At 38.3% G+C, this 24,098-nt stretch overlaps 4 protein-coding genes across 4 annotated transcripts; 1 reads left to right on the forward strand and 3 right to left on the reverse strand.

The window, feature by feature from the left end:
- Positions 1 to 800: 800 nt before the first annotated feature.
- On the reverse strand, positions 801 to 3,606 carry LOC113775190 (zinc finger HIT domain-containing protein 3). Its single transcript, XM_027319963.1, has 5 exons — positions 3,322 to 3,606; positions 2,484 to 2,570; positions 1,494 to 1,582; positions 1,315 to 1,365; positions 801 to 1,189 (listed from the first exon to the last, which is right to left on the reverse strand). Exons 1-5 carry the CDS (start codon positions 3,461 to 3,463, stop codon positions 1,160 to 1,162), a joined length of 399 nt encoding a protein of 132 aa, XP_027175764.1. The 5' UTR covers positions 3,464 to 3,606; the 3' UTR covers positions 801 to 1,159.
- Positions 3,607 to 5,123: 1,517 nt separating this feature from the next.
- Positions 5,124 to 8,813, forward strand: LOC113760676 (26S proteasome regulatory subunit 4 homolog A). Its single transcript, XM_027303355.1, has 6 exons — positions 5,124 to 5,719; positions 6,910 to 7,155; positions 7,670 to 7,839; positions 7,913 to 8,129; positions 8,204 to 8,344; positions 8,543 to 8,813. Exons 1-6 carry the CDS (start codon positions 5,243 to 5,245, stop codon positions 8,624 to 8,626), a joined length of 1,335 nt encoding a protein of 444 aa, XP_027159156.1. The 5' UTR covers positions 5,124 to 5,242; the 3' UTR covers positions 8,627 to 8,813.
- Positions 8,814 to 10,159: 1,346 nt separating this feature from the next.
- Positions 10,160 to 10,896, reverse strand: LOC113760518 (glycine-rich protein 5-like). The gene has a single exon (XM_027303135.1). The coding sequence runs from the start codon at positions 10,836 to 10,838 to the stop codon at positions 10,479 to 10,481; it is 360 nt and encodes a 119-aa protein (XP_027158936.1). The 5' UTR covers positions 10,839 to 10,896; the 3' UTR covers positions 10,160 to 10,478.
- A 3,048-nt stretch (positions 10,897 to 13,944) lies between these two features.
- Positions 13,945 to 17,550, reverse strand: LOC113774107 (B3 domain-containing transcription factor ABI3). The gene is made up of 6 exons (XM_027318675.1): positions 15,496 to 17,550; positions 15,245 to 15,337; positions 15,009 to 15,109; positions 14,837 to 14,883; positions 14,649 to 14,725; positions 13,945 to 14,545 (listed from the first exon to the last, which is right to left on the reverse strand). The coding sequence occupies exons 1-6, from the start codon at positions 17,548 to 17,550 to the stop codon at positions 14,399 to 14,401; spliced, it is 2,520 nt and encodes an 839-aa protein (XP_027174476.1). The 3' UTR covers positions 13,945 to 14,398.
- Between the last annotated feature and the right edge of the window lie 6,548 nt (positions 17,551 to 24,098).

Consider the following 24,098-nt stretch of genomic DNA (forward strand, 5'->3'; position numbering starts at 1 on the left):
ACAAAGCTCGAATGATTGGAAAAGTAGTCCCAAGACTCGGCGGACGCGGGGCTGGAGCGGTTGTCAGAACAAGACAACCGCTCCGGAAGGTGTAACACCATTTGTACATGGTGTAACATCATCTGTACAATGTGTAACAATTGAACAACAGCGAGTAAAATAGAACAACATTTTTGTGGGTCTCACACGGCGTGAAAATCGAGTGACAAGACGTGATCTGAGCCACACAAATTTTTTTAGCTTCATCCAAGCCGTGAACTGCCTGGGACGGTTGTCAGAGACAACCGTCCAGGCCCCTCGTGGGCTGAATTGGCAGAGAAATCATCATGTCGTGATAAAATTTCTTGATTGCCTTTCGATTCCTTCCTCACAATTTACGCCTACACCTTGTAAAGTTTAGAATCTTCCCTAAAGTTTGCGTTAAATTATTTGTGTGCCCAAGGTGGAAAAGAGTCGAATTTAACCCCTTGCAAGGTTCATAAGCTATGTGGTAATTATTTGTACGTCTGGGGCGGGAAAAAATCGAAGGTAATTCGTCGGTACCCCCAAACCACCATGAACACTGTCATTCCGGAACGTCAATTCAGGCGCTTACTAGTCGGAGAAACTGTAAACATTTGATAGGTACTACTACCTACGATGTTGATTCTCATGCAGCACGGCGCAGGTCAGAAAAACTGCATGGTTCTGTTTCCCGATTCAGGAAAAAAGGACTAAATGGAAGCAACTCTCATTCTCTGAAACACAGAAGCCGAAGCAGATTAACAAGTGCACCTCCTCCCTGTAAAATTGGATACAAATGCGAAAACTATATGGGTATGCACGATTTATGGCCGTTGAATGAGTTCACAGATGACATCTACAGAATTGGCTAAAATACAGAAGTCAAGATTTTAGCATGCAATACAAATAATGGCCGTCGTTGAGTTCAAAAATGGCATTTACAGATCAGCCAAAACAGTTTGATGCCTGCGAGTTTTTTGTACAACAATCTGTCAAACGACGGACGGACATAGGTAGTAAGCGCATCCAATACAAAATTTACTGGACCATATGTATCATCAGAAAATAATTGTTATGGCACTGCCATGAATGCAAGTGCAGGTTTACCACCGTTTCAATTGAAAGAGCAAACACTTTGTTGCTTGTGGCTCAGTGCTTAGACTTTAGGACCAATTATAGACAATATCTGTAATCAGAAGAAAAACATGATCCAACCAAATTCAGCAATCAGCTTGGATATCTCAATTATAACACACACTTATTTAACAAAACCAAACCAATAGAGAGTTCCTGTCAACATAAAATTGATACCTTCTCAGTAAAAATGCGGAATGCATCCACTTCCATTGCTTTGCCTAGCTCCTTAAAGAAAGAAACATGACAAGTGAAAGTCATTTGCGTGCAACATTCCAACAATTAGCATATTCTTGAGAAGACTCTTAAAGATGTTTCATTCCGATAGAAATTTACTCCAGTTAGTAACAACTTACTTTTTCAGCCTCTGCAGAACCGTCTACATTGAGTATGAGCTTTTGAAGCTCTTTATCCTTCAATATATCACGAATTTCACTCGAACAAGCTGTGTTCAAATTCAGAAAAAATTGCACCAAAAACACAAAGAATCTATTAAGGCAAGATCCTATCTTCCAAGACAGAATCTGTACAAAGTACTCGCACCCATGCCTGAGAAATGTTCAGCTGACTGTCCTAAAATTAGATTCATTATTAAGTAGTAAGAAGTTCATTTTACAGAAAAAAAATATTTTTTCTTTTGAATGTCTTTTTCCTGATCAGCTTCACAATTATCAGTTAATGAATGTAAATGTTGAGTATTTTAAAGCAAACATGACACCAGCGTGCAAAACCTTGACAAGCAAACAACTTATTGATTGCGATTCCATCAAGTTGCATAATGCCATTAGCCCATTAAATTGTGATTTTGGGATGTGGTTCCATCAACAAATGCAATAAGCTTCACTAACAAATAATTGAATATGTTACCCCTTAGGCTTCTAAAGTAATTTCAAATCTCTAATTATTTCTTTCTAGATGCAATCTTTCTTTTCTTCTACTCAAGTTGCAGATAGGAAATGGAGCCTGTACATACGGGCCATTTGAGAAATCATGATTAACTGTTATTCTAGGTGGTGGTTAATCTGTAAACTTTATACTGATTAAGTGCAATTAACGTGAACGAATGAAAAATACCACATATACATATATAGGTTATTACGAGTTAAAAGTAAAGAGATTCCAGTCAGGAACCCTTCCACCTTCTTGCTCTTCTAGTAAACAGGCCCCCCCCCCCCCCCTGGGGGGCCTCTCTCTCTCTCTGTTGGGGGTTTGGAGGCTAGTGGAGTGGAGGAGATGGTCCAAATATTGTGATATCAATGCTAGGCATTTTAGCTTTAACACCAAGCAGTTGCCTTACAAGTGAGATATTAGCAAAGCAATTATTGAAAATACATAAAAGATTATACCTATGGACTCCAGTTGAACCCGTTGCAGCGATTCACTTGGGTCATCAACATAATAGGGTTTCTCAAGATGCATAGCTCGTTTGGGAGCTGATAGAAAGGAGATGCACAACATTAGCAGAATATCCCTCAGCGTTCTCAGCAACTAAAGTGTACATCCGACCAGAAACAGAGTCAAACTGACTAGGATAAGACAAGTTATAACAAAATTGGAAGTACCCTTCCCGTCAGAGTACACAAATATATGGCGGAAAAGACCAACTTTCTGTTGCATGTCTTAATTCTCTAAAAACCAATACAGATCAAAATAGCGCCGCAACACATTAGCAGAAAATACTGAGTTAACACTGAATACAAAGTATTTAATATCCTGTAGACAGCAACCAAGACAAGGATTTACAGATGCATCAAATAGTTTGAAGAAAAAAAAATCTTTGTGCAATTCTGGAAGAACTGCTTCAAAAAAAACTTCAGCCGAAAGCGCGTAAATTCTTGGCATGCTCGCAGCTGTAGATGTAATGCTAGAGAATTCAACGAATGTCTGAAGAATAAATCTACCTGGTTGGAAAGGGGAAATTAAAAAAGAAGAAGTGTTCCCCAGCTGCTATAACCAGATACTTGATAACAAGATAACTACAAAGAGCCCAAATCACTTTACAGCATAGATGACGTCTACCAAGAGTAATTTTTAGCAAGAAGCATAAAGTTGTGATTTTGGGGTTTACAAATGCTAGTAGCCGTGGCAGTTAACCTAGTGCTGTACAATCATGACGGTAACATTAAGTTACAAATGAGGTCGGGAGAAACATGGAGTTAAAATTGCACTCACGAGGGGACGTACCTTGAGAAGAAGATTCAGGCTTTGAACATGGAATTTCTTTGTGCTTCTTGAAACAGACCAAAGAACAGTAGGGAACCAGACACCTTGGGCACTTGTATTTTGATTGTGCATCGTCGCACACTTGACAAATTTTTGGTCCCATTTGGCTATATGTGGCTATAGACTTCCCCTCAACGGTCTCCGAATATCAGAGTGCTTTTGCTTCCCGATCGGTTCTGATGGGTACAAAATAGTACATTCTGTAAGCTTTTCCCGGTTGATTTTTGCAGGGAAGACAACTGGAGACTCGGGGAGAAAAGCTTGTAAATACTGTCAGGCTTTCTTTGCTTTAGCCTTCTAGCCAAGCCCAAACACTGGCACATTTTTCGGGCTGGCCCGGTTTACCAGATCATTGTTGAGCCCATCACACTTCCTAATTTTTTTTCACTCTTTTGCTATTTACCTTTTTTACGGAAGCTAAGCCTCATTCTCTCTCTCTCTCTCCCTCTCTTTTATAAAATAGCTTTTCTATTCTAATCTTACTCCTATTCTATACTAAAGAGAAAGGGGTGGGCTCAAATGGGTCAAGGAGAATCCGGAGGGAACTGAATTACTATCGGACCAAACAAGTGCTTTTGCACCCGTTGGAAAGCTAAGCCTCATTTAATTCTCAAAACTTTGTACTCCTTTGGGCCCAATATTAGAGTCGTTTTTTAGAGATTCAATTTTATATGAAAACATGGTAATTATTATGTCAAGATGAAGTGACATTAGTGAATTTATATATGTATCTTTTGAATTCAAAATATTCTCTAGATAGATGTATATTGGGATTTTAAAAAGTTATTTTTTTTCAAATAGCAAGATTGGAAAACATATCTTAAATTTTAAATGGTGGCTCTTATTGTAAAACATATCTCTCTCTCTCTTTCTCTTATCATTGTAAGATTTATAATTTCCCTTAAAAAACTCTAGTTATTTCTATGACGTAGCTCTTATGACTTTGATAATTTGGTATTCTAAGAGTACCAAGTAAGAAATGGGTTGGATAATTTGGTATTACTGTAGCGATTTGATATACGTGAGGGAAAAAGGTAATAGGGAAATGTGATCACAAAAAACGACGTAATTTTTCTACGAAACCGGCAATCCAAACAAGGTCTAAATTTCTCCTGTAAAATTTTATTACTACAATTCAAGAGTAGTATTTATAAAGCTTTACACCCTTTAGTAGTGGATCTCTGTGTGTGTGTATACTTGTTGTGCACGCACCAAATAGTAAGAACCATCTTTAAAAAAAACAAAAAAAAAATAGGATGGCAATAATAATGCTGTTTAGCTTATTTATCTCTTTTAGGTGGCACAATTAATTATAATTCTTTTTAGCTAACTAGGTACGAGAGGGTCTCAACTGATTTTTTTTGGGAGATTGTTTGTTTCTAGGAGATATTGAAGAAACTTGATGAGTAGCATAAACTTTATATTTAAGTTGGGTCAAATTATACACTGTCAATGTATAAACTATCACGATTGATTGAATGAATGATATACGAGTAAATTTTGGATTTCAAATTCAAATTTTATACCTGTAACGTATATCTAATAATGACGGTGTATATGAGATTTATCTTTAAAAGAAAGGACAAATTCGAATTGGTTTATTTGTTGGATAAAACCAATCTTCTTTGAAAATCAATGGTGAGTGCACACGTGACAATCACGTGCACCCAACCCAAATTCTAATATCCACCGGCTCCCCGCACACATGCAACAGATTCGGGTTCGGGTTTCGGCTTCCACTGTTTCGCAACCTTTTCTTGAACACAAAGCCACCACAAACAGAACAAAATAATACAATTCACGCTTGCTCTTCTCTCCACTTCTCAGACATAGCAACACTAGCAATTTCAGCCTCCTCCGTTCCAAGTATATCAACTAAACCATGGGACAGGGCACACCCGGCGGCTTGAACCGGCAACTCCCAGGGGACAGAAAAAACGACGGCGATAAGAAGGAGAAAAAGTTCGAGCCGGCGGCGCCACCCGCTCGCGTTGGCCGCAAACAGCGCAAGCAGAAAGGCCCCGAAGCCGCTGCTCGTCTCCCTACCGTCACCCCTCTGACTAAGTGCAAGCTCCGATTGCTCAAGCTCGAGCGGATCAAAGACTATCTTTTGATGGAAGAAGAGTTTGTCAGTAATCAGGAACGCTTGAAGCCTCAAGAGGAGAAGACTGAAGAGGATAGATCCAAGGTCGATGATCTCCGCGGCTCTCCTATGAGCGTCGGAAACCTAGAGGAGCTTATTGACGAGAATCATGCTATTGTTTCGTCATCTGTTGGACCGGAGTATTATGTCGGGATTTTGTCGTTTGTGGATAAGGATCAGCTCGAGCCTGGATGCGCTATTCTGATGCACAACAAGGTCTATTTCTGCTTCCTTTTAAGTGTACTTTTTTATTTAATTTTTCTGAATCGTGTAATTAGGGTTTGGTTTGTTGAGGTGGGGAAATTAGGGTTGCATCTCTGGTATCTGTGGTTTTATTACAGGCACTGTAAATGTGCCTGGATGGATTGGCTAGGGTTTTGGGTCCCTTCTGAATTAGGTAAATGTCTGAAGCTTTGAGCTAGAATATGGACTAATTATGTAAAAATTGTGACTGGGGAGCTCAAGCTTCGTGGGATTTTAGGTTGGAATGGATAAAAATAGATGTAAGATTCTCGGGGTCCTGAACTGGTTGGGTCCCTGTGAAGAATGTTATGTCGGACATTACTTACCTTTTGCATTTTCAATGGTAAGTTCTAGCATTTTTTTTTGGTAGAAGCCAATTTAGTAGTGGTGTTGCATGTTCTCTTTTGCTTTGTGATTTCAGGATAATTTGTAAATCAAGAATTTTTTGTTTTTTCCCACCGTGAATAGTTGTAGCATATATCATAGCTACATAAGGGGAGGATTTTCATTTTCCAACTTCTGAACTATCGAATTGGTCAAACAGACAATTATAGTGAGGGATTTTCCTTGTGGACATGGAAAGTCAAGGTGTATTGTGGGGTTGAACTAGATAGATAGGAACGCCCTCTCAATGTATACTCCTAGTAATTATTTTTGCAGTTAAAGACAGTTGTGTTACCCCTTTCCCTGTTGTTCCTTGCGCTTAGTGGGAAAAATTTGCAGAGTATAAGTTGGTTTTAGCCTGTCCTGTAATACATGGTGAATTAGCACAATGTGGGCTTCTGCTAATTAAATACTAGCTTATTTACCCATGAATAAGTTTTGATGTGCTTAATAGCAGGTGGTGAGGGTATGGTTTCTTATAGAGTTCAGGCATGGATGCATATGCTTTTGACTTTTGGGATATACTGTTGGAAATTAATTGGTCTAAAATATTGGGTTCAACGAACATCTAATTTTTAAAGAAAGCTTATGTTTTCATGAAAATCTGAATATTATTAGAGAACACTTTGGTGTGTTAGTGAATGTAGAAGATCAGATTAAAACTTTAAGGGCTTTTTATGCTTTATATGGTTGTATCGTCTCTTTTACTTGTATAATTAGAAGAACTGACTACCTGGAGGATACCTTAAGATTCTCACAGTGGGAAGATGTGGTTCCAGGTTCTTTCTGTAGTTGGCCTTCTTCAAGATGAAGTCGACCCCATGGTGTCTGTCATGAAGGTTGAGAAGGCTCCGTTGGAATCTTATGCCGATATTGGTGGATTGGATGCTCAGATACAGGAAATCAAGGAAGCTGTTGAACTTCCCCTGACACACCCCGAGTTATATGAAGACATTGGTATTAAACCGCCTAAAGGTGTCATCCTCTATGGAGAGCCTGGCACTGGCAAAACCTTGCTTGCAAAGGTTTGTGTTGCTTAATTCCTACCATCATTGCAAAATAGTTGTCCTTTAATTTTTTTTTTTACTTTGATGCTTGTATTGTTCAGTGAAAATCTCTGCCTTGTTTAATTTATTCTTTTATCAATAGGGATGGCAAAACATTGTTTTGTCCTCTCGGCTGTTTCTGAAATGCATTGTGTATCGTTATTTTGGACCTTTTGAATATGATATCTGTGTGATGACGATTGCATTCATTGGATTGATTTTATTTTATCAATAGTATCAGGGAGCAATTACACTGGGATAAAGCCTGAATGGGCGTTTTAGCACAATTACAGAGCACATGGTGCTTGAGTTGTTCTGTGTAATGTTGTATTGTTCTATGTGCTTAACATGCTTCTTAATTTTGATTTTATGGCATTTATGGAGTGGTTCTGGTTGTCTTGGTCCTTGATGCCTTCCAACAATAGGGTCATCTTGCATTGCCTCCTTCTTGGGAATGTTGGCCTCCTAATCCTGTTGTTTGGTGCTCCTTCAGGCAGTAGCAAACTCCACTTCAGCAACTTTTCTGCGTGTTGTAGGAAGTGAACTGATTCAAAAGTACCTGGGTGATGGCCCTAAATTGGTGAGGGAACTCTTCAGAGTTGCTGATGAGCTCTCGCCATCTATCGTCTTTATTGATGAAATTGATGCAGTTGGTACAAAAAGGTGCACCTCTGAACACTTTTTGTGTGTGCAGTGAGAGAAAATTTTGCATCAAGACTAACTGTGCTCCTTATAGGTATGATGCGCACTCTGGTGGTGAACGTGAGATTCAGAGGACCATGTTGGAACTGCTGAACCAGTTAGATGGTTTTGATTCACGAGGAGATGTCAAAGTGATTCTTGCAACAAACAAAATTGAGAGTCTTGATCCTGCACTTCTTCGCCCTGGTAGAATAGACCGAAAAATTGAATTCCCTCTTCCAGATATCAAGACAAGGAGGCGGATTTTCCAGGTATGTGCATGACATTGTGTGTCTATGCAATTGATGTGATGAAGACTATGTTAACTTTTAATGTGTGCAAGCAGATACACACATCCAGGATGACATTGGCCGATGACGTCAATTTAGAAGAATTTGTTATGACTAAAGATGAGTTTTCTGGTGCTGATATTAAGGCAATTTGTACTGAAGCTGGATTGCTTGCTTTGAGAGAGCGCCGTATGAAGGTGAGACGCTAGTATACTTGGTTTAAGTTTGTGATATTTACTACTGTAGAAATACTTGGTATGTCAAATAACTTCTTATTTGTCGATCTTTATTCTATTTGGTAGATGAGTTAGATAGATATTTGGGCCTATAAAGTGGATATTCATGTTGTTTTACCCTGAACATGGTGTATGCTCAATCAATTTTCCTGTATTTAGGTAACGCATGCAGATTTCAAGAAGGCAAAAGACAAGGTTATGTTCAAGAAGAAAGAGGGGGTTCCTGAAGGACTATACATGTGATGATAACTTGTTTCTGCGACCTGCTTTCATGGTTGTTATGAACTTTTACATGCTTGTCTATGTGTGGGGCTTTCGGCTCTGTTACTTAAATTCATGTTGTCTCTTCCTATATGGAAGGAAAGAGATCTGTTAGAACAATCTTCTTAATTTATAAGAAATCAATGAGTTTGTCTTGATGCTGAGTTTATTTGGATGATTTATTTGAGATAATTACTGGAGCACTTTTTGTGATGTGATGTATGTGAGATAAAAAGGTGATTGGGAAGATAAAAAGGTATTGTGAAGTAAATTTTTTTATTTGAAATCAAAGTTGTCCAAACAAACCCATTGGTTTTTTGATCTTATCTATTTGACTTGCATGATTCAGTTTTTTAGCAATGAAAGCATAATTTCTAGACCCTGGTTTCATGTGCCTCTTTTAGGTGGAATTGTGATGTGTTATTCTTCGCCTAAGGGAAATTCTTGATTAATGGGGAATATTCTTTCCTTGTTTTTTGGGTTATGTGGTAATAAAGAGATTGAATATGTAGATTAGGCCAAAACTTGGGTACCCAGTCTTTAAAGACTTAGTAACCCAAATTGTGTCACACCACTTGATGAAATGGTGTGACTTATTGAATTTTTAAAAATAAGATCTACTTGTGAGCCAATAGATTAAAGTAAAGCCAGTACAAGAGTTGAAGAGTCGATTGGAACAGCTATTGGAATCATATCCCACAACAATCATCATTAACAAAAGCCAATACAAAAGTTAAAAGGAGTCCATTGCAATAGCTTTTGGTAATCATATCCCGCGGCGAGCATCATTAACAAAAGATCCCAAGAAGGGCATTCGTGCTAACTATATAGCCGAGGAAGCAGCAAGGAAGCACAAATGAGTGCCGTGTAGGAGATGAAGGCAAAGAACAGAGCTGCGAAACTAACTGCTGCCGTGATGAGCCCCCCGAATGATGAAACCACAAAAGCCAGAATAAGAAGCTAGTAAACTTCATTGATATAGGAAAAGAGGACAGGCATGGTTGCGGTTTGTGGTGTGATTATGTCGGAGTTGTCGTGCTTCTTATGCTAGAAACAGCTTCGGTGTACACAGCTTTATTTTTCATAATATTTGGTGTACACAAACAAAATTCACAATTTTGAGAAATGAAAATAAAACAAAATTTAACCACATGACAAAATGATGTAAATGTGCATCAAAACATGAAACAAATAAAATCACAGTATATAACTGCCAGAGTAATTGTAGTACTAGGAATGAAGTAGAGCGGTTAAATTGGATGGCAACCATCATGTTATGTTAACTCGAGTTGGCTTTGGGAAATTAATGCGCAATTGTGCATGCGGAACCGTCTTTTGGTTTGGAGATTGTGATGGGTTGCAGAGCGTTGCACAAGTACTCCAAACTTCTTTGGTTTGTGCACCATCGTCATATTCTACATGAACTTTATTTATGTCAGCAACCACCCCAGATTAGAGACCAAATGTCTGGTTAGTACTCGATAAATAATAGCTCAGGCCCCCGCCGGCGCCGGGTGAAACAATAATATTTCATAAGCATAACAGAAGAAATGGGAATGTTTGATTACAAGTAATTAATTATTTAATTAAATAGCACTGGAGTACAGCACAGCACACCAACGACATCATCATAATTTAAAAGACTTGGCTCTAATTTTGACAAAAGAGCAAAAACTAAAAACCAGCAAACGAACAGCGCTCCAAACACAACACAACTAACTGTGGCACAATATAATGGCCATGGCCATGATCACACCAGACTGGAAGAAAACTAAACAACCTTGAGAAGAAGCTAAGCGCCAGGGCAGGATCTCATCCAACTGTGGCCTCAGGCTCAGGGCGAGGGAAGATTACCAGACCCGCCACCGGGTATAACACCTCCAACAACACCACCCACAGGTACAACTCCTCCACCACTACCACCCAAGCCACCCAAGCCACCCAACCCCCCTGTCCCAATAATCCCGCCCAGACCTCCTCCCGTTCCACCAAGACCGCCACCACCTACTCCACCACCGACACCTCCAAAAGGCAGCCCGTTACTGCCAATGCCGTTGAACCCACCAACTCCTCCGTAGTTGAAGAAGTTCTTCTGATCAGCAAGACCACCCTTGTCATTGGGAATATCTCTAGCAGCCCCTGTCTGAGCCACAACAAGAGCAAGAACAAACAGCATCACAAACCACCTTGCCATTTTTTCTTTAGTTTTTTTTTTCCCCTCCTCTTTTCTACCTCAACCTATGATGGATGAGAAATGCATCCCCCGCCTTTTTAAAGACTGAAAATAGTGTACGTTGGGGAAAAACCGAAAAAGCAGATGAAGCGGGAGTAAATGCATTAAAGAAGGGACTGTTCGAGTGGGGCTGGTCATCACAGATCACTGATCATCAATTGCATGCAGTCTCCCCCAGTTTCACATGGAGTCTATATATTGGTGTGGTGGTGGTTGGTTCATATGATTTGTAAAAGTAGTACGTACATAGTATTTTTAGGGGCAGAATCCTATCAAGGGAACGGACCTTTGAGTCGCAGCAGGGGGGAAGTTGATGAGCATTTAGATCTTCAGGACTGACGAGATAGCAATATCTCACCAGATGGCGGTCAATTGAATTGCCAGTGGCTAGCTCAGCTATCTGCGCTGGCCTTTTGGGGGCAAACGTACATTCGCCATTCGCCAACATATTCCTCATCTTTTTCTTTCTTGATAAAGACATCATTATCAAAAAAAAAAAAACTCTTGATGCAAACGTACGTACATATATTTCTCTGCATTTTTAGTTGCTACGCAGCATATGCCAGCAAATGGTTAGCAACTTGGTTCAGACATGTTTCTACTTGGTTAAGTGTCTCCACTTTCTCGTGTAAAGAATTTGTTAGCCATACCAATTTGCTCTTTGCATCAGCAGAAGAAGTTAGCTGCAACTAGATTAATATGTTGTAACAGGTACATCATAATCGAGCTGCATGGCCATGCGAAGGACTATTCATCGGCCATTACCCAACCAAAAGCTAAAGTTTTGACTGGAGAGAGATAAAAACGCGTTTTTCTGAAATCTGAAATGAAATTTAATGGTAAGGTAAAAGGTTGAGATGGGAGATCATTATTTGTTTTCTGATCGGCCTCCTCCAGGCTTCAGCAGCCAATTGTCCGTCTCTCCACTGCTTTTCTTTGCTAGTAGTAACTAGTCACTAAAACTGGTAAGTAAAACACAGGATTCATAAGTAATACCAGTACTCATTTCAGTACTGTCTACCAATTTGTGGTTGTGGCGTCGAAGAAAAGTAAATGCTGTGTCAGTTGGTTTGTTGGGGCTCGTCAAGCCTCATTACTTCATCCAAGGGAAGGAATCTTATATGATCTGTTTTTTCCTTTCTGTTTTTCTTTTTTTGATGTCCCCTTGATCTTCAACCACGTAGACTGAACCCTGATCAAGGAGATTTCTGCTCAAATGTTATGAACTGTGCTTCTTTAGTACCTCTATTATATCATCATCTTTGAAAACGGAAAAAATGACCAGAATTAAACCCCTCTTATCTACGAGGGAAAATTTTTTCAGTTAACAGGCCGTACATATAATCCTTGGACCATTTTCATCAGTTGTTACTTCATATAAGAATTCTATCTAGATTGTTATGTTAATTTCGGGGCGAAGTAAAAACATCGTACTGATTCTCATCTTTCCCCTGCCAGCTGTGGGTCTGAGAGGAAATAACATGCTACTATAATTTACAACATCAAGGTTTCCTAAATATCCGAAGAGAGAGGAGGAGGAGGAGGGAGTACCGATGGGAATATTTCCGTAAGAAACGAGACAAAAAATTATAGTTGTATGACGTAAAATGTTAGTACTTGCATTCTCATTTTTGTTAATCGCACTCTTAGTATCATTTTAATCATATAATAATTTTTATTTATTATATTATATAATAAAATAAATGATGATAATGCAAATAATAAAGGATAGAGTGCAAATAACATTTTCTGTCGAAAATATTTTGGATGCCACAAGTGATAAATTTATTTGAAAAGAGAATAAGCAATCCATTTTCTAAAACCTGGGCTTCAATCTACCCACGGAGCCATGTCATGGTTTGCTCTCGGGCATGTAACGTCTCCTTAAATCTGGATCCTCACACAAGCCCCATAAATGACAGCCATCACGATTGGGCTCAAACATATTGTCCATGGTTTTCAGACCACTTTAGGAATCCAGCCACTCAGTCCCTCAGTGGAGCATCTATTGTCATGGGCTTGCCTGCTTTGGCTCTTCTGCTATCAAATTCAGGTGAAATATCAATAATTTTAAGAATTCCTTTTTGAAGACTAATCAACCGGCCAAACTACACAATTTCAAATTTAATGAAGTCCTTTTACGCATGTAAAAAGATTCCCTTTTATTTTTAAAAAATGAAAAAAAGGAATCTTATACACACTGGCACCATTATACACTATCATCATTATAGACACTATCACCGTTATATATGACGCATACACAAAATTTGGTCATGTGTCATCCATCCAACTGTGTTAGTGTATATACTGACAGTGTATACAAAATTTACTCAAAAGAAAAATGAAACATGCATGAGTGTAAGTAAAAGATTCTGATTGTGGTCAATGAGATCTCTACGCGTGATTAAATCTTTTTATTTTTGTTTTGGCACTCAACACGTGATTAATTCCACACACACTTACTTGTAATCTGATCTTAATTACAAGAAGTATTTGGGGGTTAGGGGTTATTGATGCAATTTGTATTGGGCTTAGGTGTAGGTGTGGCTGCCTATGATCCATTGGCTTCAAAGACTGCAACATCAATCACAACATGAAGATGAACAGTGATTTTTCCCTGAGAAATGAAAATCACATGCAAGCGTCCAATTGATAACTATCAGCTTTGACGCCTAATTACATACATCCAAGTTTTTCAAAAAGACGTTTGCACGCTACAAACTATGGCCTTGTTTGGAAGATAAGTTTTTTTGTCAAGTTTGTCTGTTATAAGTTTTTTAAAAGATTTAGTTACAGTAACCTCAAAAAAATTTTCAAAATTTTTAAACTATAAATTTCAAAATATTCAAAAAATATACACTTCAAATTTTTTTTAAAAAACTTCTACAGTAGACTACAGTATACACACATGATATATATATATATATGTACACACACAAACACATACAAGTTTGTAACCATGCCTCATGCAAAAACCTGAAAGGAAGCACAGAAGTCTAAACATTCAAAATTTAATAACAGCAGAGCAGTTATGTGCATATATAAAATAGATCTTAAAATTCCAGAATGCAGATCAACAACACAAGACGTTTTTACTTTACATGATGGAGTTCAAAAGTACACAAGTCACTGAGTACAGGTCACTAGGTTCTAGTTTATACTAGTAAACATACAGAGCTTTAAGAAATTACATGGTCGAAGAAACCAGTTAAACCAGCAAAGATACACACCCAAAATAAGCAAATTTTCTTGCACCCTTTGCGGGCCAACCAAAAAAGAATGAACTGGGATTAACATTTTAACGGGTTAGGAAATTGCTAGACGAAGCAAATTGAAACATATACTGAGATGAAGCAAATTAAAGCATATATATACTGGAGTCTTCCATTTTGGTCTCGAAATGGTTAAATATCCTTTGGACCTTGCTGAGACTTATTCCGTAGCAATACCACAAAAACCATATGTCAAAAGAAAATGCCACATCTCTTCTTTCATTCATATTGCTGGTTGCTGTTCCTCCTCTAATTTGTTGTTCGTTTCACCGTTTGTTTGAAAGATGCAAGTGCAAAGTTATTGGCCGCTTGGGGCACATTACGCTGGTTTCTCCTTGCCGGCTTCTTTGCCTCTGATTTTGACCCTGGCTGCCGAACTTTCACTCCTCTTATCAGCTGTACGTACAGCAAGCAGCGTCATCTTAATTAAATAAACTTGAGCAACTGCTAAGATGAGTGGGAGGGCTACAGTCTAAAAAGAAATCAACAAGTTGCTTACGTATTTGCCACATTTCGTGTCCGAGTATATGACGATAAAGTCGCCCTCTTGAAGTCCATTTACGCGCACAAAATCCCCTAGAGGCGAAGAAAACGCACTTTAAAGAAAGAAACTTTTTATTTATTTTTTTATTTTTTTGGTTTTGAGACTACTTTCATGGTAGGGATCAACAAAAATAGATTGCTTACCGGTGTTTTCAAGAAGGTACATTCTGCTCTTGTTATTTGGCCAAAATCTGGAAATTAAAGCCGTTAATATATAGAAGTGGCATGCGAAACACAAATCAGTTTATTTTTTCAAAAACTATTTACGTACTACTCAAGTAACGAAGCTTAAAATTGTTAAATGAACTTGTCATACCTATACCGCATGTTCCAGACATTAGAAGTGCCAATGTCTTCCAGGGCTATGGGGATTCCATCCCTTGATTCAAGTTCAGGAAGATGCGTTTCTGCCTCTTTCTGAGGGATCAAATCGAAAATCCAACGAAAGATATTAATTACAAAGTAGGCAACATTTACAATGTCAGTAAGATACAATCTTATAAATGATCAGGATACAAATCTATGAATTACAAAATAAATTGAGGAACGTACTTTGGGCAACACAATTCTTCCCAAATTACCCACATCGCTTTGTTTCAACACTTTCTGCAGCAAAAACTTCAAGTTCTTCTCCGTTTTCCAACTCTACATGACAATATTAATAACAACCGTTTCAATTCAACAGTATCCAGAAAGCTATACCAACAGATTCACCGAAACTCACATGATCAACCTTGAAAGAGCAACGAGCGTGAATATATATATATACATTAAAAAAAAGAGGCCAAACATGATATATACACCTGCTTTCTATCAGATGATGGAACCTGACGCTGATGATTCTGCTGCGGTTGCAGGTACGCCCGATCCACAGGTTGAGTTGGTGCTTGCCTATGTGATGGTTCATCAGGTGAAACCAAAGGCCGCATAGTCGAAGCCATCGGAGCAGGAGCAGGCGGAGGAACTGCAGGGGACCAGTAAATCCAATTCCCTGGATTAGCTGGAGAGTTGGAGGTGCAATCATCTCCAACAGCAGGGATCCTCGTTGCATGTTGTTCATTCACTAGACTCTGAGGCTGATTTTGGTGAGTATGATGATGATGACTATGATGATGCCGATATTGGTGCAGAGAAATCCGTCGTTGGCGTGCCATCCTTTTCTTGCGGGCCTCCTTGGTGGCTGAAGAACCATATCTCACCAATCTTTCGCCACTGCTCCCATCAAAAACCTGATACGGATATGGATTTGCATACAGAGCTTGAGCTTGGGAGCCGGACACGGGAAGTTTAGTATTATCCGGGAACGGGTTGTACTGAGCCTGCGGCATCGAATATGGTCCACTCCACGATTGAGGAGAGTCCGTGGGTTGATGATATTCTGCTGGAACCAGATATAGATTTGCATTATTCATAGTTTGGTTCGACACGGGAACAGCAACAGCAACAGTTGCCGCTGCAGCACAAGAATAAGGATCACACGCATATCCTCCCATGGTGGGCGGGAATGGCGCCGCGAGGGAGTTAGGACAAGACTCGCATGGAGGTGCAGGTGGAACCCAAGGTGATGGAGAGGGAGAAAGGCAAGCAGTTGATGGATCTTGATGACTACAGGGAACAACAGATTTGCAGTTAATCAAATCAGTAGTAGTGGGGCTAGGGTTAGGGTTAGGGTTAGGGTTTATGGTTTCGTGAGCAGCTGCAGCAGCCGGTGCCTGTTCATGATAGTGATAGGAGATTGGGTCAAAGTCAGCTGCAGCTCTTGAACCCATTTCTGTGGCTCTTCTTTTGTGAAGCTGGTATTGTTCCACCCACTCCAGAATGAGCTTCAACAATTGCTTCTTGCCCTCTTTGGTGCAGCCCAGACGTTTGGAGGCGCACTCAATGGTAGAGCGCTTGAGCTTGATACTCCTCATATCTTCAGCCGAAATGTGATCTTTGTTTTGCTTGAGCCATTCCAGGAATATAACACCAAGCTCGCTGTTTCCTTGCAGAAAGTATAGCCCGCCATCATTTCCATTATCATTTCCGTCTTCCTCCACAGGCTGATGATGCTGAGAGGGAGCTTGTATTTGGTCTTCCTGGTGGTTGGGGGTTGCGCATGCTGACGATGCAGGTTTCCGTTCTTGAAACTGGTGATCATGATCTTGTTGTGGGGGGTTAACGTTTTCGCTCTCAAAAATTGAGCAGGGGTCCCAGATATCGCTGTTATCCAGCAGATCCATGTACCCGAAATTCTCCATCGCATTCATGCAATTCATATCCCTGTTGCTACAGTAGTCATCAGGTAGTGGAAGAATCTCCATGGAGGCGGTGGATGACAAGGCCGCCGCCGCAGCAGCAGCATTCACCACCTCATCACACTGCCTCTCCAGGGGGTGGTAGCGCTGCATTTCTGCCTCTGAATTACGGTGGAAAGAATCGTCCGGCTCTGACTTGAAAACTGCCCAAGAAGTAGCCGCGGAGGAGGACGAGGAGGAAGAGGAGGAGGATGTGGAAGCAACGGCCCTGGCAGGGAGGGGAGTGGAGGAAGATGATGAAGAGGAAGACATGCATGGGAAGTCGGGGATGGGAGGGAAGTCAGTGTAGAAGAGGGAGCAAGGATCATTATTGACATCAGCATCATCATCATCATCAAGTAGACTACTGTCTTGATCATGACCACGATGATCTCTTCCAAACCAGATCTCCCTCTCACCGCAACCACCATTAACACTCATCACTTGCTCATCTTGCTTCATATGATCATCATCAAATGCTGTTGCAGGAAAGGCAGATTCTTCCATGATGACATCCATGCCCTTCATTAATCCATCTCCGTCGTCCCCTGCTTGCAGTGCTTCGGAAGCATTCTTGCTCATCCTGCAGTCTGCTTCTACTCGGAAGTAGATGGTGGTTTGAGTTGGGATAGGGGCCTAGAAATTAAAGTGGTCGAGAAATTCCAAAGAGAGGAATAGAATCCGGGGGACTGAGAACCGGGGGCTTTTTCTGGGGGGTACTCTTATATACGGCTGGGGATGGGGGAGAGAGCGGTCGTGGGTCGGGGGGGGGGGGGGGTTGGGCGTGATTTCGCTTTTGTAACTGATTAAGGAAGCTAGCGAGTTAAAAGGGCCCGCCTGTTTTGGATTTGCCCCATCAAATCAAAACCTTCAAGTTGGGGGGGCGGATTGAGGAAATGCAACATAAAGCATCTGGGGTTGTTTCTCTACAATTTCAACTACAATTACAACAAACAACAACAGAAGAGAACAGAGCAGAGCAGTGGCAATAACTGGTATTCACGCATAAAATATCGAAAGAAAGCGACTTGCCTTCATTAATCTATTGCCAATAATCACACAGACACCTAAATCTACATCTACCACTTCTTCTCGACTCCAAATATCGCCATCATTATTAAATCATCATCATCATCGATCTATATGGAATCTGGCACAGTACAGCAGTAATCTAATTAATCTACACAATAACAACTGGAGAACTATTTATATTACAAATAGGAAGGATTAACATGATCTACAGGAGGATTAGTACACACTGCTAGTATAGTACTAGTGTGTGTGTGAGAGAGAGAGAAATAAAAAAGTGTCGACGGCCACCGTAATTCGATGAAGAAGACAGAAAGAGAGAATTCGAACCCGGCTTGCCTAACACACATATACACATTACTCAGCACGCTATACAAAAAGTTTTAGTATAAACGCCACCGCCAACTAAGAAAATTTTGAAAAAGAAAAATCATCAGATTCTGAGACCCAACCGCCATCTCCACGACTGTTCTGGCGAGTTCCTTTTGTTATTACTACTACTATTTCTGTTTTGGGGGTTATGGCAATATCTTTTGTTGGGTAGCAGATAAGTTCAAATCGTTTTATAGCGTTTTACTCTCAAGTGTGTATGTGTGTGAGAGAGAGAGAGAGAGGATTTAGAGAGGAAATTGGATTTTGAGGAGAGCAGCTCAATTTGAATGATAGAGAGAGAGAGAGAGAGTGAGAGAGAGGGGAAACAACTAAAACAAAACCTCGTGCCGCTACTTTCTCCGCTTATCCCCGGATTCTACGCCAGTAGCCATACGCTCTCACCTGAATGGCTGTCTCTGGCGGTGCCCACTGCCAACCAACGCCTCAAAAACCACTTCCTTCCTTTCACATTTTTTACTTTTTACTAACTAACAACATTCAACCAATTTTGAAATGTGCACTTATTTGTCCTCATAAGTCATTAGTAATTGCTTCCTTCATTCATTAGCAATAGAATTAGAAGCAGCTCAATTCTCTCTCAACCCAATCTGACCGAGGTAATTATTGCGAAAAACAAAAGAACAAAGCAGGAAAAATTATACTCCATATTAGACCGACTGGGGACAGATGATAGAAGCAAGCACTATGGGAGGGAGGATGGCTTGGCTCCTTTGTTCACGGTCGCAGGGGTTGTCCTCATTCGTGGATTGAACGGCGACGCCTCTTCATTACCAGCTACGTGTCTCTTCATTTCTGACGTAACACCAGTCCAAACAAGCGGCCCAGCCGCAGCAGCACCTCCAACAAAAAAAAAAAAAAAAAGAGCCACTATACAACAAAACACCTTTATTCTAATCAGAATCGGACGTCTTTCTTACCTTACTGAGCCAATAAACTTTGTTGCTTATCACATTTTAACCAAAAACAAAAAAGAAAAAGAAAAATTCCCGCTGTCCTCTTTCCGTTTCGTGTCCATTAAAACCTGTTCGTCGTTATCTGCTGCGCCCCTCTGTAATGCATTTAACAGCATCGATCTGAACTTATACGTAGCAAAAAGCGACAAAAAAAGAAGAGGAAGAAGAAGAAAAGGACCAATGAAATTCAGACAGGAGACCGTAAGGTGGCGTAAGTGACGATGGAGTTGAAGCATGCAGAGAGCGCTGATTGGCTAATAAAAACCAACTTTGGGCGTTGCTTATTCGATCACCCAGCGACCAGCCGTTTGTACTTTGGCCGGGTCTCCATTTCATTTCCCTCTCCGTATTCTCACTAGCGGTTGCTGTTCACGTGCAACCGCGCCACGAGGGCCTTAGCGCCCATCATCTTTTGATGGCAAAAGTATAATCTCACGAACGATTGACCAAAAAATAAAAAAGAAAAAAAAAAAGAAAAAGAAAAGGCGGGTCACTATTTTTTCAAAATTTTAATAAGTAGAGAGGGGAGGAAGATTTGTACCCACGGCCTGTCTATTTGTCATCTAGTATTAGCCTCTAATTTTATTTATTTTTCATTTTTCTTTTTGGGTCAGTGACAGCATCTAAACCTTTTCTTTTTACCCATTTAAATTAGAGAGGTGTACTAGTAAACATTTTCTTGAATTTTTTCTTTTTAGCGGTAGGTTTGAACTCCATTTTTTAGTTGTAGGTACAGATTTGGAACACTCGACCTTAGGATATTTTAAATCTCTTTTTGGTGGTCAATTTATCATCTAAGACAAATTGTTGATCAATGACAAGCGGAGGGTTTGTTTGGATTGAGGATTATTTGTCAAAATTTATTTGTTTACATCATCATTACAATTTTCAACACGCATTTTTATCTTTCCAATTACTTTTTTATCTCACATACATCACATCACAAAAAATACTACAGTAAAAATATCTCAAATAATTTACAATCCAATAGAACCTGGGAAACAATTTGAATTTAACTGTGCCGTACAATAGTTTGAATTCCTAACCCAACAATCAAGAATACATCCTATGTACGTATTGCACAATAATCTTGCCAAGTGGCAACCCAAAATATAATTTGCGATTTTGGCTACATTACAAGGCTCGACACATTGAATTCTATTTAATTTATCAAACTTAATTCTCATTAACTCGTATACTTTCTAGTCCACTATTTTTTTTTTTTCCTAGCAATAGTCCACTAATGTTACGAAAGAAGAGCTAAGCGCTATACCTCGTCTTTCTATATATAAAAGCATGAGGTGTGACATTTGGTGTTGATTTTTTTTTTTCATTTGTATTATATCAATTTTACCCTCATATAAGTAATAAGAATTTACACTTAATCGTCACGGACAAATTGTTGGCGGTTATTAACTTCCAATACTTTTTACTATTTCAATGATTTCTATAATTTTAATTTTCAATATCTTCTTTTATTTTCCTTTTCATTGGACTTCTGATTATTACTACTCTTATATTATAAAGAAAAATATTTTTTAATATGCACACCCAATACGATGTTCTTTTCCCACCAGTTGTAATTAAGTATGAAGAGTGCCTTTTGAAATAGTACAAACTCATATTAGTTCTCAAGATTCGGTGCAGATCCATGGTCATAAATAACTTATTCTTGCCAGGGCATTATCAAGGCTTGACGGATGGTTTATCCAGTGTTGTATTTGGGCGTAACTTGGGAATACATTTGATCTTAACTTTTAGGAAAAGTCTTATAGAGGCAAAAGTCCATATTCTTAAAAATTTGCTTGAAATTTTTTTTTTTGGTAAGGAAAATATTTGGGTGGGTTCAACAAATCATGCCTTCGAAACCGTAAATCATGTATAAAGTTTCTTATAAATCACCCACTAACACAACCTTTATATCGGCACCCACTAAAATTTTACTTGATTATTATACCGTACTGCTACTATATTTCGTAGTAATACAACCCATGGAGAATTTAACCGTCCGAAAACTTGACGTGGTTTCAAAGGTTAAGAGTTTGTTTTCTAATTAATACTAGGGGGAGTGTCCGCACACCGCGAGGGTGTTTGGTGTCTATGGTTAGAGAGAATTTTTTATTGAACAAATAATAGTACAATTTGGAAAGAAATAATAATCAAATATGACAAAACTAATAATGATACATTTTAATTGCAGCACGCACTTGTACACTTTGTTTTATCAATATTTTTACAATTTTACCATTCCCAAAAGGTCTCTACATATTTCAATTGAAAATCGGCCAAGAGCAGACATAAATTGTTTTAGACAAAGAAATATCCTCCAATGGCTATTTATAGCAACATGTTAATTATACAACGTGTCAATATGTCTTTGAGTTAATTGCACAACAAAAGCCACATTCCAATTAAATGTGTCTATAACATCATTTCAATAATTATACCAACACAAAAACTTATATGAGTTGTACTTGATGCAAAAACGATTGCAAAATAATTCCATATTTCAGAAATACCCAAATGACTCCATAAATCAAAGATTTAAATGTATCAAAATGAGGGTATTTCAGTAAATATATCTAAATATATGATGCTTCTCAATTGTACCAAAAGGTTTAAAAAAAAAACTATACAACATTTCATATTTTCAAAAAACCCTATCCCATGTGATTGAAATTCAAACCCTTTTTTACCACAACTCATTATTGTATTCTTATATAGTATAAGTATACGAAGGTTGGAACTAATATCTATTCTTTCTTTTTGTGAGGATTGAAATTCTAATTCCACCACAATTTAAGTCATTGAACGGAAAAGGTCAGGCTTCTTTCAGTTTTTTTTTTTTAAATTTTTTTTGAGGGGGCAGCAGTCAAGTAGCAATCATCCTATATTACTTTTTGGGAAAATCGTTCAAAACGTCTCTCACATTTTGCAAAATAACTTTTGCCGTCCCTCGCTTTTAAAAATGTAATTTTACGTCCCTTACAAATTCACTTTGATCAAATTTGGTCCCTATACTTAAGTTTTCGACTAGTTTTTTATCGGAATTCACCACGTACCTTGCACGTGATCATATTTTAAGGGCAAATTTGTCAAATCAAATTTTATATAATTCGATTCATAATCCCTCACATTTCATAAAATAAATTTTTTCGTCCTTCACATTTTTCAAAATGAATTTTTTCATCTTTTATTGATCATGTGTATGAATAATTTTTTTTAAATCCATGTATATATTTATTTGATTTCATTTGAACAGTACGAATAGCATGTGAAATCAAATAGAGATATATTACACACTATTCGTATTGCTCAAGTGAAATCAAATAGATATATACATAGGTTTAAAAAAATTGTTAGTTTTTCACTTATATTCATTTTCTTTTACTCGAAATTTGAAACTAAAGAAGACATTTAATCCTAAATATTATCAAGTGTTTATATCGAATTAAATTTGGATAGAAAAAGTAAACAAAAGGAAAGTATGACAAAAAGAAATAAGTGATTGGCACTTTCAAATTTTAACACAATCACAAGGTAAGTAATTCAACTGTTGGTCTTAAAAGTATCGCGTAGAAATTTCAAATTTTAACTGAAATTTGTTAGCACAATTATAGAATTCGAGTTAGGACCCATTAATTAGATGACCTTATTATACAACTCAATAAATAAATTATTACCAAAAGAGAAATGTCACAAATATTGAATAGGTTCAAATGGTGAAATCATATAAATATATACATGGGTTTCAAACAAAATTATTAGTTTAAAACCCCTATATATATCTATTGAATAGCATGTGTATAGCAACAATTAGCATGTTTAGATAAAATTCAATAGAGATAAATTACATGTTATTCATACTATTCAGGTAAAATCAAATAGATATATACGTAGGTTTATAGAAAAAAAGCTATTCGTATACATGATCACTGAGGGATGAAAAAATTCATTTTAAAAAATATGAGGGATGGAAAAATTTATTTTTTGAAATGTGAGGAACAAAGCAACTCATTTTGTAAAATGTTAGGGACAAAAAAATTCATTTTGTGAAATATGAGGGACTATGAATCAGATTATGTAAAAATTTGATTTGACAATTTTGCCTTTAAAAATTGATCACATGCAAGTCACGTGGTGGATTCCAGCAAAAACTAGTCAAAAACTTAGGTAGGGACCAAATTTGGTTAATGTGAATTTGTAAGGGACGTAAAATTACACTTTTAAAAGTGAGAGACGAAAAAAGTCATCTTGTAAAATGTGAGAGACGTTTTGAACGATTTTTCCTTTCTTTTTTAAGAATAGAAATTTTCTGCTGGTAACTAGTTAGAGAACTAGGAGCACAATATTGCTGACCAACACTTGATAATAAGTGTGGGGTATGGAGTTAAAAATTCATCTACCATATATGACTTCAATGAAAAAAGACAAACCATTCCCCCAGTTCTCCCACCACGTGGCAGCCATGCACGCTAGATCAAAACCTTCAACTAAACGGACGAATAATGAGTTTTATTATATATAATTTGTTTTCTTGATTTCGTTATCTAATTTTTTCTTTTGGAGCTGTGAATGTTTGCATTTGTTTAGATATGTAGGAAATCATGTAGCACTTCTTAACGTCGCGGTGAATCTGATCATAGTGAGTTCAGCACAGTGACGTCGTATCATTCAAAGTTGTAAACCCTTGGTACCTAATCTTGTCAATAATTAATTTTCAGGATTTTTTTTGGTTTTGATAATAACTTCAAA

This window comes from Coffea eugenioides, chromosome 1, assembly GCF_003713205.1.
Source record: "Coffea eugenioides isolate CCC68of chromosome 1, Ceug_1.0, whole genome shotgun sequence".
Classification (NCBI taxonomy): Eukaryota; Viridiplantae; Streptophyta; class Magnoliopsida; order Gentianales; family Rubiaceae; genus Coffea; species Coffea eugenioides.